The 16,753-nt window shown below is 44.4% G+C and overlaps 1 protein-coding gene across 3 annotated transcripts in view; it reads right to left on the bottom strand.

Annotated features, from left to right (window-relative positions):
* The window catches only part of RAP1GAP2 (RAP1 GTPase activating protein 2), a 227,928-nt gene extending 213,107 nt beyond the window's left edge, over positions 1 to 14,821 (bottom strand). For 2 of the 3 annotated variants that reach the window (XM_079130830.1, XM_079130826.1), the window contains exons 1-2: positions 14,757 to 14,821; positions 2,447 to 2,563 (exon numbers count right to left, since the gene is read on the bottom strand). In XM_079130830.1, coding sequence (XP_078986956.1) covers positions 2,447 to 2,563; positions 14,757 to 14,806 — 167 coding nt within the window. In that variant the 5' untranslated portion in view covers positions 14,807 to 14,821. Of the gene's footprint in view, positions 1 to 2,446; positions 2,564 to 10,602; positions 10,638 to 14,756 lie in introns of those variants that run through there. The other variant, XM_079130829.1, reaches the window with a different exon arrangement.
* Between the last annotated feature and the right edge of the window lie 1,932 nt (positions 14,822 to 16,753).

The following is a 16,753-nucleotide window of genomic DNA, read 5'->3' on the forward strand; positions in this document are numbered from 1 at the left end:
CCCAAACCATCTCTTTATTTTATTTTTTAATACCAGGAATTGAACCCAGGGGCACTTAACCACTGAGCCACATCCCCAGTCCTTCTCATTTTTTTTATTTTGAGACAGGGTCTCTCTAAGTTGCTTAGGGCCTCACTAAGTTGTTGAGGCTCACTTTGAAATTATTACCCTCTGCCTCAGCCTCCTGAACCACTAGGATCACAGGTGTGCACCACCATACCTGACTCAAATCATCTCTTTAATAACAGGCTCTGAAACTTGACCAATAATGATACTCAGCCCATTTATTTGTGGTTTTTGGATATCACTTTCTCCTTCTTTGTAAAGAAATTATATTCCCTGTCTCCCACCTTCAGGTACACAGTTCATGCTCTGAAGCAACGTGTAGGGGTTGCAAGCACTGTCACTTACTAGCTGTTACTGTTTCTCACTCTCATCTGAAAAATAGAACAGCCGGGTGCATGCCTGTAATCCCAGTGGCTCAGGAGGCTAAGACAGGAGAATCTGAAGATCAAAGCCAGCCTCAGCAACTTAGTAAGGCACTTAGCAACTCAGCGAGACCCTGTCTCTAAATAAAATCTAAAACAGGGCTGCAGATGTGGGTCAGTAGTTGAGCACCCCTGGGTTCAATCCAGTACCAAAAAATAAATAAATAAATAGGGAGAGCAACAGTACCCAGATCATAGTGTTGCTATAAAGATTAAACCAATTTATTCCTGCACAGGATTTACAATGTGACACATAACAAGCATTAAAAAAAAAAAAAAAAAAAAAAATCACAGTATTTTATCAAAAAATAAGTACTGTCACTGAGCAGACCCATCATCATGTCTCCTGGGATATAGCCTCCCCAAGGATGGAATTTGAAGTTGTTTCAAATGATTCCAGCCTGTTTTCTGATTGCTTTCCTCCTCATGTGAGGAATGGTTTTGCTCATGTGACTCTAAAGGGCATTCTTGTTCTCTGGCTTATAAAACAGAGCAGCTCAGTTAGCCTTGGACTGACTTCATGGGCAGGCGATCCCACACTCCTCCTTCTCCCTGACTATCACCTTTGGCAGTTTTAAAGAGCCCGCCTTACCTCCTACCAGCCTTTCTTCAATTTCAAAGTCAACATTCTGTCTATGTGTGGTTCATTCAGTGACTGCTTAATGAGCTCCTTGCTTGGGCCACACACTGTGCTAGAGCACAGGGAAAAACAAGATGGAAAAGTCCCTGCCCAGAGAGCCTACAATCCAGTGGGGGACATAGACAATGAATAAATGGGCAGTGTTAGAGCTTTGAAGGGAAGGAAAAAGCTCCCTTAAGTCAGATGGCAATTGGCATGCATGAAGGCTTTGCAGGTCGCCTGAAACTAAGTCAGTTTGCACACCTGTCATGCCCACATGTCTCCAGAGTACTCCCAGGGCAGCTACACCAGCCTCTTTCTCCTTCCCTGCAAGCAGTCACAACTGTACACTTGGAATTTCATTTTTGTACACTTCCTAATACTCTTACCTAAAGCTCTTGATTTTTTTCTGTCTTTTCTCTACATTATTTGTAATCTACTCTCTGGAGTCCAGGGCACTTCTGTAAATAACAAGAATTCTTGGGTGGCCTGAGTCACCTTTCCAGGGTTCCTGTCACTTCTGCATCTTCATTTGACTTATTCTTCCTCACTGGTCAGAACCAAGTTCAAGGTGGCCACCTACCTTACTACTTCCTGAATCTTCTGAAATTGTCAATGAGACAAGAGAGAGTGGATGCACTGGGCTTTGTTTTAAAAGACTCCTAACAGATAGTAGGAGAGATGATATCTACCACTACTGCTAAACCTTATTCCTGGGGCCAGTTTGGGAAACTGCAGTAATAGCATGTGGCCCCCTTCCTTTCATCCCTTCCTTTCCTCTTTTGTTCAACCATTCCTGGAAGAGAAGATTCTGTCAAGACTTCTAACACTGGTCACATCTGTCCACTGTGGTGGAGGAAGAGTGGGCAGGGACCTGGAAGCTGGAATCTGAGTGGGGAAAGCCCCTCACCTCCCAACTCTCCACTCAGACTCAGGATCCCAGCTGGATTCTCTGGCATAGAGGAGGAGGCACACAAGAAAAGCAAGGCTGGATTTACCAAGGTCAAATCCAGAGCCATCCAGCAAATTCGCCAGTTACCCTCTCTCTTAAGGAGGGTCCAGCTGAACTCCAGGCCTGAGAAATCTCTGGAGGCACCATTCACTGGAGACTCATGATCTCCAAGTTTACAGAAGAGAAAGCAGAGTCACTAAGTTGCCTCCAATCACTCAGTGGTTGGAAGGGCACCCAGGACCTTGGGAAGCCTCTCCATCACTGAGGGCAAAATTTCCTGCTGTGGATTTAAGGACCAGTGTGAGCCGGCTACATAAACACCAGATGGGGTAGAGCAGGGGCTGGACCTAGGCCACAGAGTAAAGGGAAGGGCAGAAATTCCTTTACCTGGAGGGAGACTCGAGGTCGGCACGGCTGAGGATACGGTGCTGCTGTGGGCTGTAGAGCCACTGGAAGGCTGTTAATGTCCTTTCCTCAATTCGGAACCGCCCTTCCTGCACATACCTATGAGTAAGACAGAAAAGACTGAGGAGGTGGGCAGGTCTCAGCAGAGTTCCTTTGGGGAATCAGCCCTGCTTGCTGGAGAAGGATAGCCAAGGGGTACCAGTCTCCAAATACTCCTCCCCACTGCTGATCTGAAAAGCTATCCAAAAACTGTTGTCTGAAGTTGAGTCACTTGGAAGGGGTAAGTTCCCTGTCACTTGAGGTATGTAAACAAGAGGGCAGGCAGGGGATTCCAGCATCAGATGAGTGTTCATTTTCCAAGGCTAAGACCCTGGACTTTATCTCACAAAGGGAGAAGGGTGGCCCTGGAGTGGGGCTCAGGAGTCAACAATAGTCAGGTCTTCCAGAACCTCAAGATTCTCTCACAGAGTCCCAGCTGCCCTCTGAAAGGATCAGGGAAGCTGGATTGGGCAAAGTGAACACAAAGGGAAGATGGTCTCTCTGCCCCTTTATTCCCTGACCCCTGGCCAACCCCTCTGATAGAACCATGAATCCATTCACTAATTTAGTATTTATCAAGTTCCAATGCTGGTAAGCAAAACAGACCTAGACCTTGCCTTCCTGGGGCTTACAGTCCTCTGGGGAGAGAAACCATCCAATAATTACAGAAATAGATACATCATCATGACAGGCACTCTCTTACATTACCAGTAGGAGTGTCAATTTGCACAGCCCCTCTGGAGGACCTAACATCTATCTACATTACAAATGCATTATTTCCCTTTTAGTCCAGTGAACCTCCCTTTGGTGAATCTATCTTCAGATTCCAGCATGGACAAGGTTATCTGTGGGACTGTTTTTAACAGAAAATGACTGGTGGATGACCCAAGCACCCATCATCGGGAACTGGTTAAATCAATTATGGTTTATCTATACAATAAAACCATATGCACTCATAAGAAATGTTGTAAATGAGTGTGTTCCTCTGTGCTCTCATACCAGGACCTCCAAAATACATCAGCAAGACAAAAAAAAAAAAAAAAAAAAAAAATCAAGGGCAAAGCAGTATGTATAATTGATGTTAAGAGGAAGAGGGGAAGGAATAAAGTAGGAAATCATACTTGCTTATCTTTACATATATAAACTCTGGAGATGCAAAAGGTAATAAAAGTCACTTCCTGGGTGGGAAGAAGAGAAAGTAGGGTAGTTGCAGATGTGGGAAAGTGATCTTTTAACAATTTAATTTCTTATACAGGAGAGCTATTACCTATCTCAAAAAGTGTGTGTGTGTGTGTGTGTGTGTGTGTGTGTGTGTGTGTGTGTGTGTAATTACAAACTGGGTAAAGTGCTATGAAAAAGAATAGTGCAGCTGCTCTTTACCCAGGGGGGCACAGACTATCTGCTGGGGAAGGGAATTTCCCAGCAGTCCTTGCTGGGGGATACAGGTGGAGCTGAGTTCTGAAGGACAAGAACTGCCTTTGTCAGTTCAGGCTGCTAACAGAATACCATGGACCAGGTGGCCTAAATAACAGAAATTTATTTCTCACAGTTCTGGAGACTGGAAGTGCAAGATCAAGATGTCAGTATCTGGAAAGGGCACTCTTCCTAGTTTGCAGATGGCCATTTTCTCATCGTATCCTCATATGGCAGAGAGAACTCCTCTCTCTCATGTCTTTCTTATAAAGACACTAATCCCATTCACCAGGGACCACTTTCATGACCTAATCACCTCCCAAAGGCCCCACCTCCTAATACCATTACATTGGGGGTTGGGATCGCAACCTATGAATTTGGGGGGACACAGAGTCAGTTCTTAACAAGGACTGCCTAAGAGAAAAGAGTCATGGCAAAAGTGGTCCAGCAGAGGAGCCTGCTTAGGCAAGACCCAGAGTCAGGAGGCAGCAGGTGATTTTAAGGACCCAAAAGAAGGCAGGGATGCTGGAGAGCAGGGGTTCCCATTGCCCCTGTGTTCTCTCAGACAGGAGTGCCTGGCCCTACTCTGTCTCTGTTCACTGTCCTCCACATCATTCGTTGGGCATTTCAGGAAGGTCGTCCAGCCTTCTGGGTAGGAATGGCAGGCAGGCCCACTCAGATGTCCTTGATGAGGTCCATGTGGGATGGCTTGGAAAGGAGGACAGTGCTGGAGATGGAGAGAAATGGGAGGACTTGCGAGTGAGCTAAGGAGGTACTGTGGCAGGACCTGGCACTAAGGCAGACATGAATGCAGAGAAGACAAGGCAGTCAGGTTGTTCTTCAGTTCCTACTTTGTGCAGGTGGCTGGCTGCAGTGCCATTCACGCCAGCCAGGGACAACTTTGGGATGGAAGCTTGTGACCTCTGTTTGGGACATGACCTTTCTCGGTGACTTGCTTCCACCCCTAGGATAACTGTCCGTCTGTAAAACCTGGTTCAAAGGGTTCCTTCCTCCAGGAAGCCTACCCTGATAGATCCCATTTTCCCCCTATAATGTTTCCCTGTCTTCCCCCACCATGGCCTCCTCAGATTGTCCCTGAGTGACATGCTCTTGCCATTTCCATGAGGAAATGAATTGTACTAACCAGCTGGTGCTCTGGGTTGCATCCATGGAGGGGAGTGAGTGGCTGAGGAGCACTATAATTGATTTGGTCCCTTTTGAATATGAACCAGATGATTAAAAAAAATTTTAAGACCTCTACTTATCATGAAGTCATAGATTGTTAGAGCAGCAAAATGCCAAGAGGTTATCCATCTAATCCAACAACTTTATTTTATAGGTGAGAATAGGAGTCCCAGAGCAGGCACAGGGCCACTCCTGGGCTGACAGACCATGCACGGGGCTGTGCTTGACCCCACCTGGCACACACAGGAACCCAAGCCGAGGGAAGAGGGGGTCCCCACTCCAAGCCTCTCCTCACCCAACACTCGGCCCTGCCCCAGAACACAAACTCAGCCACAGTGCCACCTCCATCTACCTCCTTGCTCCAACCCAAACCCAGCCACCTTCCCTTCCCTTCTCCCTGCACTCCATCTTCCAGATCTTGGTGGAGGAGACTGTCCTCTGCTTAACAAAGTGGCTGCCTGACTTTGCAGGCACCCCAACCTGAACTCCAACTGTGAGTGAGGGCTTTTCCCCTGTGGATACCGGATTCCTCATCTGTAAGAGTAATAATAAAACTTGAAGTATTGTCATCAGAATCAAATGATATAATGCATAGGAATTCCTTGCCACCTGTTCATTTTTGTCATTTTCCCTTCCCATCATCTTTGGTCTCTTCCAGGTATCTGCCTTACATGCTTCACCCAAAGCCACCCCCTACATTCTCACATCAAAACCTGTGGAACTGACCATCCCATTTCAGAGATGAAGAAGGAAAGGCTCGGGAAGAAGTGCATTTGTCAGAAGTCATGTGTGCAGGAAACAGCAGAGGCCAGGCCTTACATGCACCTTGAACCTTGAACCTTTAACCTTGAACCACTAGCATCCAGTTTCCTTCTAATCAGTCCCTCTAGCTGTACTGTTCATCCTCTCTCTCCTCTGTACCAGCCCCCACTTTCCAACACAAATCTTGTCAGCTCCTCCCCTGTCCCAAAAGTTCCATGGCTTCCCAGTGCATATGAAATGTCATCCACACTGCTCACCTTAGATGGCCAGTCCTTCCTCTCTTGGTTCTGTTCATGGTTCTGTTTCTGTCCACTACATGCTGCCTCCTCCTCATTCACACACAGACCCCTGCATTCCTGAACCACTTGTCCTTCTCAAACATACTCTGGCCTCTCTTACCTCAGAACTTTGGCTCTGGCTGTGTCCCTAGATGAACCCACCCTGCTGAACCCAGACCTGCTCCACTTTCCCAAACCACACTGCCTCAGAATGCATCCTATCTCCCAGCCAGAACCCAAGTCAGCGCTAAGGTTTCTGGGATGCTTTGCTCAGCCTTGATCACAGCATTGCAATCCCTCTGCTGGCTGTACATGAGTTATTTATGTGCTCGTCTATCTCCTCACTAGAGTGCAAAAACTAGGTCTGATCCAGCTCTGAAATCTCTGCAACGTCCTCACACAGTCTGGTCTTTGGAGCCAGCCTGCTGTAAAAATCACAACAGCAACAGAGATCAACTCATTTACATGCTCTGCCATGGATTATCTCCATTAATTAATCCAATTTAATAACTTAGCAAATGTTTTTGTTGAATTGAACTGCACTGAATAGAAGGAAAAACAGACCACTCATCCCCAAATATCTTTCCTTTTAACCTTCCAGGTATCTGAAATTCCACTGAAATTAAATACTGCACAGTGTCAAATTTTAAGTTTTTTCAGCATTAAAATTTTAGCAAGAACCAGATTATCCCTGAAAGAATGGAAATCAAGAAAACCAGGGATATGATCTGAATATTTGTGCAAACCCCCTACCCTCATTCATATCTTTTTAAAAAATATTTCTTAGTGTCAATGGACCTTTGTTTGTATGTGGTGCTGAGAATCAAACTCAGTGCCTCATACATGTTAGGCAAGCGCTCCACCACTGAGCTACAACCTTAGCGCTCCCCATTCATATCTTGAAATACTAATCTCAAAATGGTATTAGGAGGTGGAACCTTATGCGAGGTAAAGTCATGAGGGAATGTGATTAGTGCCTTAACAAAAGAGATGGTAGAGGGTTAGTTAGCCCCTTCCACCATGGCAGGACCCAGCAAGAGGGCATCCTCTATGAACCAGGAAGTGGACTTCCACAAGACAGTGAATCTGCAGTCACCTTGATCTTGGACTTCTCAGCCTCTGGAACTGTAAGAAATATATTTCTATTCTTTATAAGCCACCCAGTCTATGGTATCTAGTTAGAGGAGCCTGAATAGACTAAGATACCTGCATAGGGACATTTTGATAGGAATGAGAGGGGAAGAGAAGGGTAGGAGCTGCTCAGATACACAGGCCCCAGGCTGTGGGGTGGGTTGGCACCTTCTGGAGAATGCCACCCATCACCACAAGAGAGCACGGTCTGGCACTTTACAGGCCATACCTGTTTATTTGGGTGACCACTGGGGGAGGTCAGGAAAGCATAATGCTTTCCTTCAACAGATGAGGAAACTGAGAATTCCCCAAGTGAGGAAATAATTTGACCTAGATCACAACTCTTAGGTGACAGAGTCAGGATTCTTCTTCCCAGGTCAGTGCTCTTTTCAGAGTGCAATTTCCAAACACCAAAAAAGACTTATCTGGGACTGAGGTTGTAGCCAGTGGCAGAGTGCTTGCCTAGCACACATGAGGCACTGGGTTCCATCCTAGCAATACATAAAAATAAACAAAATAAAGGCATGCTGTCCATCTACAACTACAAAAAAAAATTTTTTTAAAGACTTATCAAGCTGTGTGTGGTGGTGCACACCTGTAATCCGAGCTGCTCAGGAGGCTGAGGCAGGAGAATCTCAAGTTCAAAGCCAGTCTCAACAACTTATCAAGGCACTAAGCAACTCAGCAAGACCTTGTCTCTAAATAAAATACAAAATAGGGCTAAGGATGTGACTCAGTGGTTGAGTGCCTCTGAGTTCAATCCTTGGTACCCTAAATAAATAAATAAATAAATTTTTTAAAAATAAAAGAAATAAAAAGACTTATCTAAAAGGTACAAAATAAAAGCAACAGATAGCCAAAGTTCCCATAGTTCCACTGAGATACACCTTGAAAAGTCTGAAGAATTTCTCTGATGTTCCTCCAAGGAGTTATTTAGAAGATGGTGCCAATCCAAAAGATATACAGCCTGGAAGACAGTTTCTGGATTGAGCCATGTCTGAAGCCATTACTCTTAAGGCAGTTCAGTAAAATGAACCAATACATATTGGTTTGGGGTTTTGATTTGTTTGTTTTTTGCTTTAGCCAGTTTGAATGCATGTTTCTTTCACTTGTAAACACAGTAATTCAATTTTATACAGCATACTTGAAGTCAATACTTTTCTTTCTTGCTTTTTTTTTTTTTTTTTTTTTTTTTTTCCCGGTACTGGGAATTGGGGATTGAACTCAGGTGCTCTATCACTAAGCAACATCCCCAGCCATTTTTTAATTTTATTTTGAGACAGCTAAACTGCTGAGGTTGACCTCGAACTTGCAATCCTACTGCCTCAGCCTCTCAAGTCACTAGGATTGCAGGCATGCACTACCACTCCCAGCTTGAAGTCGATAGTTTATCAAATAGAAGAGCCAGGTACTTAGTAGAAGTTGGAAAGCTCCTTGTTGCCCATAACCACATTGGTGAGGGTCCTTCAAGAACATTCATAGCTGGGGGAAGCAGCTGAGTCGTACAGCACTTGCCTAACATGTGCAAGGCCCTGGGTTCAATCCCCAGGACCACAAAGAAGAAAAAAATTCAATGCTCAAGAACATTCAATGACTCTTATTGTTCAAAAAATCTAAACTCTTTGGCTTGGCATTCAAGCCCTATGCCACCTAGTTCTGCTGTCTCCAGTCCTATTTCATACTCCTCTCCTACATAGGTCTAAATCCCCCATCCAATCCCATGAGCTCTCATTGTTCCAAACACATCCTACACTTTCCAGCCAGACTGTGTCTTCTCTGCCTTGGAATGTCCCCTTTTGCCCCATCTCTGCCCACTGAAGTATTATCTTTTCAGAAGGTTTTTAAATACAGTATAAATAACACACACACACACACACACACACACACACACACATATGTGTTAATAAATTTGGAGAAAATACTTTCAACACAGAAACCAAAGGATTGGGCTAGGGAGATAGCTCAGTTGGAAAAGTGCTTGCCTTGCAAGCACAAGGTCATAAGTTCAATCCCCAGCAACACACACACACACACACACACACACACACACACACACACACAAAACCAAAAGATTGATCATAAGTAGAATTCACATTTAGTTTCTCATATCATTCTCCAATGTAAAAAGGCTCCTTAGAGAAATGGTTGATTCTGGAATTGAGGCAGGAAATACACAAGAGGGGCCTTGAGCATATGATAGTGACAGAAAGTCAGGAAATGGTAGGCAACACCTTTTGGGTCCCCTCTTGCCTTCTGGGACCTCTATCTCTTTTCCTCTCACTTGAATAAATCCTACTCTTTTATGATTAAAAAAATGGTAAAGAAATGCTAAAAACAAAAAGACAAGAATGATAAGTGTATGCTAAAGGGAAAGTATTTCCAACAGGCAAAGCTAGAACAATTGAGTAACAAAGTAAAGTAGTTTGGGATTATAATGCAAAGTTTAAGATAAATATCTATGAATAAGGAGCACAAAGTTGGAGAACTCACCCACCCCATCTTCAAGTCATTATACAGCAACCTTAATCAATAAAATATGGTACAGGTATAAGGACAGACATCCACATCAATGGAATTGAACTTGAGAGCATTTAAATAAGCCATAACATTTACAGTTAATTGATTTCCAATAAGAGTACGAAGACAATTCAGCAAAGAAAAAAAATAATCTTTTCAATAAATGATTCTGAGACATTGAGATATTCACATACAAAAACTGAACTTGGGGACCCTCTCACATACCATACAAAGTTTAATTAAAACAGATCAAAGACTTAAATGTAAGGGCTGATACTATAAAATTCTTAGAAGAAAATGGGTAAATCTTCATGACCTTGGATTAAGCAATAATTTCTTAGATTGATACGAAAGCAAAAGAAAAATCAATAAACTGGGCATCATCAAAATTTCAAACTTGTGCTGCCAAGGGCACCACCAAAAAAGTGAAAAGATAAATCCTGGGGTGGTACACACACCTGTAGTCCTAACTACTCCAAAGACTGAGGCAGGAGGATCACTTGAGTCCAGGAGTTTGAGGCCAACATGGGCAATATAGTGAGACCCCATCTCAAAATAAATAAAAAAAAAGAAAAATCAACTAATAAATGAAAATTATATTTTAAAAAATTCACTGTACTTACACAAACTCAGAGGGTAGAAACTACTACTATCATACCTAGACTGTGTGATATATACATATGCATGCATGTGTGTAGTATAGCCTATTGCTGCTCCTAGGGTCATGATGAACAAAACAACACAAGATTAAATCAAGCATAAGGGAAGATGATTCAATCAAGAAATGAGGTAGATCAGGGCAGTGGCACATACCTATAATCCCAACAGCTCATGAGGCTGAGGCAGGAAGATCACAAGTTCAAGGCCAGTCTCAGCAACTTGGTGGGACCCTGCCTCAAAATGAAAAATAAAAAGGACTGGGGATGTAGTTCAGTAAAGCACCCCTGGGTTCCATCCCTAATTAAAAAAAAAAAAAATGGGGCTTGGGATGTAGTCCAGTAATAGGGTAGTGGCACTTGTCTAGTATGTACAAGGCCATGGGTTCAATCTCCAATACTGCAAAAAAAATTTTTTTTTTTTTACTGTATAATGTTAGCAGCCTCCTCATATATCAAATGTTACCTTGCCTCTCTCGTCCTCTCCTCTTTTTTTTTTTTTTTTTTTTTTTTTGGTACTGGGGATTGAACCCAGGAGTGCTCTCCCACTAAGCTACATCCCCAGTCTTTTTTTTAATTTTATTTTTATACAGGGCCTAGCTAAATTACCCAGGCTGGCCTTCCAAGGTGCTAGGATTACAGGTGTGCGCCGCCATATTCAGCTACCTTTTTTTTTCCCCCCTCTGGTACCAGAGATTGAACTCAGGGCCACATCCTCAGCCCTTTTCATTTTTTATCTGGAGACAGGGTCTCATTAAGTTGCTTAGGGACTAAGTTGCTAAGACTGACCTTGAACTTGTGATCCTCCGTTCTCAGCCTCCTGAGTTGCTGGGACTACAGGCGTGCGCCACAGCAACAAGCTATGCCTTGTCTCTTGATTGCATCATTTTTCTTATGCTTGCTTTAATATTGTGAGGTTTTTTTTTTTCTTCATCATGGCCATAGGAGCAATAATCTATACCATATATATATATATATATATATATATATATATATTATACCATATAGCCGAGTAAGTAGTAGACTATACCCTCTGGATTTGTGTGAATACACTTAAAATGTTCAGATGATGAAAAAAATCATTTAACCATGTATTTCCCTGTTAGAAAGTAGCACATTACTATTTTCAAAATACCCTAAAAGTCCAGGAAGGTGGTGAACATTGTGATGGGCTGACAGATCTGGCTCCATGAGAATGTTGTAGGCCAGACTATAAGGAAAATGTCTAAACAGACTCCATTTTGCTCTGAGTCTCCATGTTATGTAGGAAATAAGTTTCTCCCATGGGAACACGCTCCTCTGTACTATCATCAGTTACTTAGCGTGACATGTTTAGCAATACAAAATGACAATTCTTATGTAATGAAAAATTGCTCTCTTTTGATTCCTATTGCTTCTAAACAATGTACCATGTGAACGGTGATTGTATGGATGTTAGTAACCATTCTTTAGTTTGTACCTAGGTAAGGGTCATTTTGACCCACTTCCTCCTGTCGATGATCTCAGGATGTTAGTTTGTAATTTTAAATCATAGCAACAGACGCTTATGATTGATGAGATTTTTGATATAAGAACCCCTACACCCCTATGGTCAGGGCTGTTCTCCCAATAGTCATTTTTTGGGGCATTGTGTGAGACAGTCAGCCAGCTGGCTTAATAAAGACTCTCAAATTTTGACTTCTCAGTGGTGATCAGTCTGTTCTTGAGTTGTGCCCCATAACAAACACCTGTAATTCCACCTACTTGGAAGGTTGAGGCAGGAGGATCACAAGTTGGAGACCATCCCCAGCAACTCATCAAGACCTCCAGCTCAAAATTTTTAAAAATTGTGCTCATTCCGGCAGCATATATACTAAAATTGGAATGATACAGAGAAGATTAGGATGGCCCCTGCGCAAGGATGGCATGACATGCAAATTTGTGAAGCGTTCCATATTTTTTCAAAATGTAGTCTGTAAAAGATTAAAAGAAAAATAAAAATAATAATAAAAATTAAAAAATAATAAAAAAATTTTTGAAAACAGGTTGGGGATGTGTCTCAGTGGTTGAACTCCCCTGATTTCAAAACCTGATAACAAGAAAAAAATTTCTTTTTTTTAATTTAAAATGTAAAAAAAATAAATAAATAAAAATAAATAAAACAGCTGTAAAAACAGCTGGGGGTATAGCTCTGTGGTAGAGCCCCCATAATGGGAAAAAAAAAAAAAAAAACTATATGTGACCCAGGTCAGTCCAATGAAATGCCATCCTGAGGGTTAGTCTTGGAGAAATGAAGGCTGCCTATGGTTGCTGACAGCCAGCTTGTTACCACAAGAAATAAAACTAGAACAGTAGAAAGCAAACAGATAAAGAGAACACTATTTGGGCATCTGAATCCTGTTGTCCCTGAAGAAATTCCTGGAGTTTTCCTTTGTGAGCCAATAAATTTCTTTTTCTTTCAAGACGCTTTGAGCTGCTTTTCTACAACTCACAAGTAAAAGAATCCTGACTCATCCAAAAGGAAAGCAAACTGACTCTGTGTGAAGTCCAGGAACCAGGGATCAAGGCTAACAGCATCTGGACTCTGGCATGGGTTCAGACGGGTATCTTGCCTTCAACAGTATTCTCTGCCAATCTGCCTGGGCACTAAGATCACATCCTCGGGACCTTCTCAGAAGATGGGCTTTCACATGAGTGTCAGAATGACCAAACCTAATTGGGGCACTAAGAAAGATTCTTGCATCTTCAGGTCAACCCAAGATCCCACCCAGCCAGAAGCAAGGGGTAGGTTGTGAGGTGAGGTGAGTCAGAGCAGGTAACCAAGCAAGACCCCTTTAACACTCTGTTTCCACTGCTGTGAAGTGACAGAACTGATCTGGAAAGTCTTGGGATCCTGGATGGTGCCTCCTTTTGAGGAAGTAACAGTTTGGTCCCTACTCTTCAAACAGATTAATTCTACTTTTATATGATTTATATGCTGGAATTTCATCTGAAGAGTGATTCCACTACTAAATAATAAACTTGGAAACACATTGATCCCTTCTGCTCTGACATACTGGGAATCAACAATGTGCATTTTTGTGTGTGGCCAGGTTAGGGTTGTGGGACAATCCAGGAAACAAGAAGCAAAACAGGAAGAGTTAAGCCTAGGAACAAGACAGGTTGAAACCCAGATTCTGTGAAAGTGTTTTCTGTTTGGCCTTGACTAATCATTTTCCCTCTCTGACTCTCAATTTCATCATATGAAAAATCGGGGCTGCTAATAACTTCCTCTGAGTATTACTGTGAAGAGTAATCCTGAATTACTCTGAATCCTGATTACCGCAGAGCCACAGAGATGCTCAGGAAGCCCATGTTGCTATTATTGAAGATATTATTACTGTTATTTATATACCAGCTACAGAATATACCTGGCGAAATGTGCTCAGAAATGCTACTTCAAGGAGGTCCCCTGACTCTGGTGTGGGAGGGATAATTTGGGATGGGGCGGGGTCCCAGTCAGACATTCTTTTTTTAGATCTTTTAGCCCCTGCAGGGTTCCACAGGGTCCCCTGCATTCTAAGTCCCGTTAAGTAGAGGTGAGGCACCTTGGTAGCCCTGAATATTCGGACACCCGCACACGGACGACATGGTTTCTAGTGGACCAGAGCAGGTGACTGGCTGTAAGCATCTGAAAATCCTCTCGAACCCGCAGTCCGGTAACCTGACACCGACAGGCTCTGATTTCCCAGCCTGGGCAGGACTGTGGTGGGGGAAGGGGCAACTACCCACCTATTCCAGGATCCCTTCCCATTCGTTCTCCCACTTCCTAGGTTCCCTTCTCTGAAGCCTACACCCCCCAAAGTGCGCACCCCCAGAGATCCCTGTGGAGGTGAGCTGGGGCATCTCTTCGAACACAGGGGATGGGGGCTGTGGGTTGTGCTCAGGTGCCCAGGTCCTGACCCTACTCTGAGTAGCAGACGGAATGGAGATACACGGGGACCCCCCCCCCACTCCATTGCACAAATGGGAAAGCTAAAGTGGGGTTACAGGAGAGAAGAACCCCGCCCTCTGTGGAAGAAGAAACCAGGTCCCTCCGAAACCTGACGTCATGGATAGGGTCCTTGGGTCCCAGCGCCCATGTCTCTGGACAGCTTCAAACACCCGGTGCGGGGACCCCAGTGTTTTGATCAGGTAGCTCAGCCCTCTCTGTCAACCCAACCCGTCAACCTCTCACTCGGGAAGAAACTTTGGGCCAACGCCCCGGTTCCTTCCCAGGCAGGCCGGGCTCGGGCTTAGGGCGCGCGAGTTAGCACCCGCACTAGGCCCGGCGGCTGCCCGCTGCCCACTCACCAGCGCACCAGCTGCCAGCGCTTCTCCCCCGGCGCCCGGCGACCCGCCATACCTCGCCCGGCCGGCAGGTCCCTGCCCGCCGTGGGCCTCACGGTGGAGGTGGCTCCGGCTGCCGCAGGGCCAATGCCGAGGGCGCGCTCGCTGAGGCGGGGTGCGGCGCGGGGCCGGGCGGGGCGGGCGGCGGGCGCGAGGCGACTGGGGCCGGAGCGCGGGCTGTGCGGCTGTGCGCCCCAGTGCGGCGGCGGCCGCCCCGCCCTCTGAGCGGGCTGGGACCCGGCCACCGCACTCCTCCGCAGCAGCTCGCGGGACAGCAACTTGTCCCTTTCGCGTCCTTCTCCGCGTCCTGGCTTGCCCAGCCACTCGGAACAGCCCGTTTCTTCGGAGCACTAGGCAAGGAGTCAGACTCTCTCGAGTCCTACTGAGAGGAAAATTTGACTTGCTGAGTGAGGAAGCGATTCATTCAATCCTTCTGTGCCACATTCCTTTGAAACAGTTGTTATTACCTACCCAGAAAATTATGCATAAAAATTAAACTAAACGCCTAAAACAAACGTCTATGTGCCCTACAAATAAAGATTTCTAAAATGACAGTAATAAAAGAATATGGCATTCCCCTAGCACACTGCCCAAACCTTCCTAGAATCAACTCCACCCAGGCGGTCAACCTCCCATCCACCCCAGAATCTCTTCATTCCTGGAGGGGAGCAGAGACCGGCCTGGTCGGCGGCATGGTACAGTCATGCATCCCAAGCCTGGTGTGAAGGAGATAAGTCAGAAATGTTTATAAACATAGAGGTTGTCTGCAAATTGCAGGATGCCTCTCCTGTCAAGACAACCCACTTTGTTTGCAGGAGAAAGTTTGCAGAAAAGGAACAAACAAGCTTCTAAGGTGATATCCTGGGAACTTACCTTCCTTGCAGCTCTGGGACCCTGATAACATTTTCAGGGAATCCAGCTGCTACTGACCTTTGTCATTGTATCCATAGGTGTCCACCCCAGTGTTCAAAAAAAAAAAAAAAAAGACTAAAGTTGGATATGGTGGCAGCATGCCTGTAATCCCAGCTATAGGAGGAGGCTGAGGCAGGAGGATTGCAAATTCAAGGCCAGCCTCAGGAGATTAGGAAGACCCTGTCTCAAAATAAAAAATAAAAGACTGACCAGGCAGGGTAGCTCACATCTGTGAGCCCAGCAGCTGTAGAGGCTGAGGATGGAGAGTTCAAAGCCAGCCTCAGCAACTTAGCAAGGCCCTGAGAAACTCAGTGAGACCCTGTGTCTAAATAAAATACCAAAAAAAGGGCTAGGAATGTCTCAGTGGTAGAGCACACCAGTACCAAAAAGAAAGGAGGAGGAGGAGGAGAAAGAAATTTAACAATCATTTTACAAAATAGTAGTGTATTCAAGCAAATAAAACACAACAACAAAGCCAATTTTCTTTAAGATGCTACAGGAATCGTTAAGATTACACAGAAACATGGGGAAAAGTTATGATGCAATATGGGTGAAAAAAGTCACATAAATCTGACATGGAAACTAGGTAAATCATCACATACATGAAAACACTAAGAGAAAATACACAAAAATAACAACAGTTGCATTAGGGCAATGGGATTGCCCTACAGGTACTTTTTTGTTACTGAATATACAATATTTCTGAATATAATTATAATACTTGTCTTACAAATGATAATATTAAACAGAATATACAAAGTGGCATGTTTAAGGCAAAATATGGACCAGCATATGTAACAAAGCTAATATAAAAGGCCAAAGGGACCACAGTTTCACCAGATCACCAAATTTGGGGAACCAGTTGCCTAAGATCATGGACACTGACCTATAATGGAGGGATTTCAAGCACAGGCAGCAGAACTTCTTAGGATCTGATGAATGATATTGTCAATTGAGCTCCTGAGCCCTCTGCCCTAGGTAGGCAGGAACAGGAACATGTAGGCACTTTGAGGCCCAGTGATGGCCTAGTACACACACACACACACACA

This window comes from Sciurus vulgaris (genome assembly GCF_902686455.1).
Source record: "Sciurus vulgaris genome assembly, chromosome: 3".
NCBI classification, from domain to species: domain Eukaryota; kingdom Metazoa; phylum Chordata; class Mammalia; order Rodentia; family Sciuridae; genus Sciurus; species Sciurus vulgaris.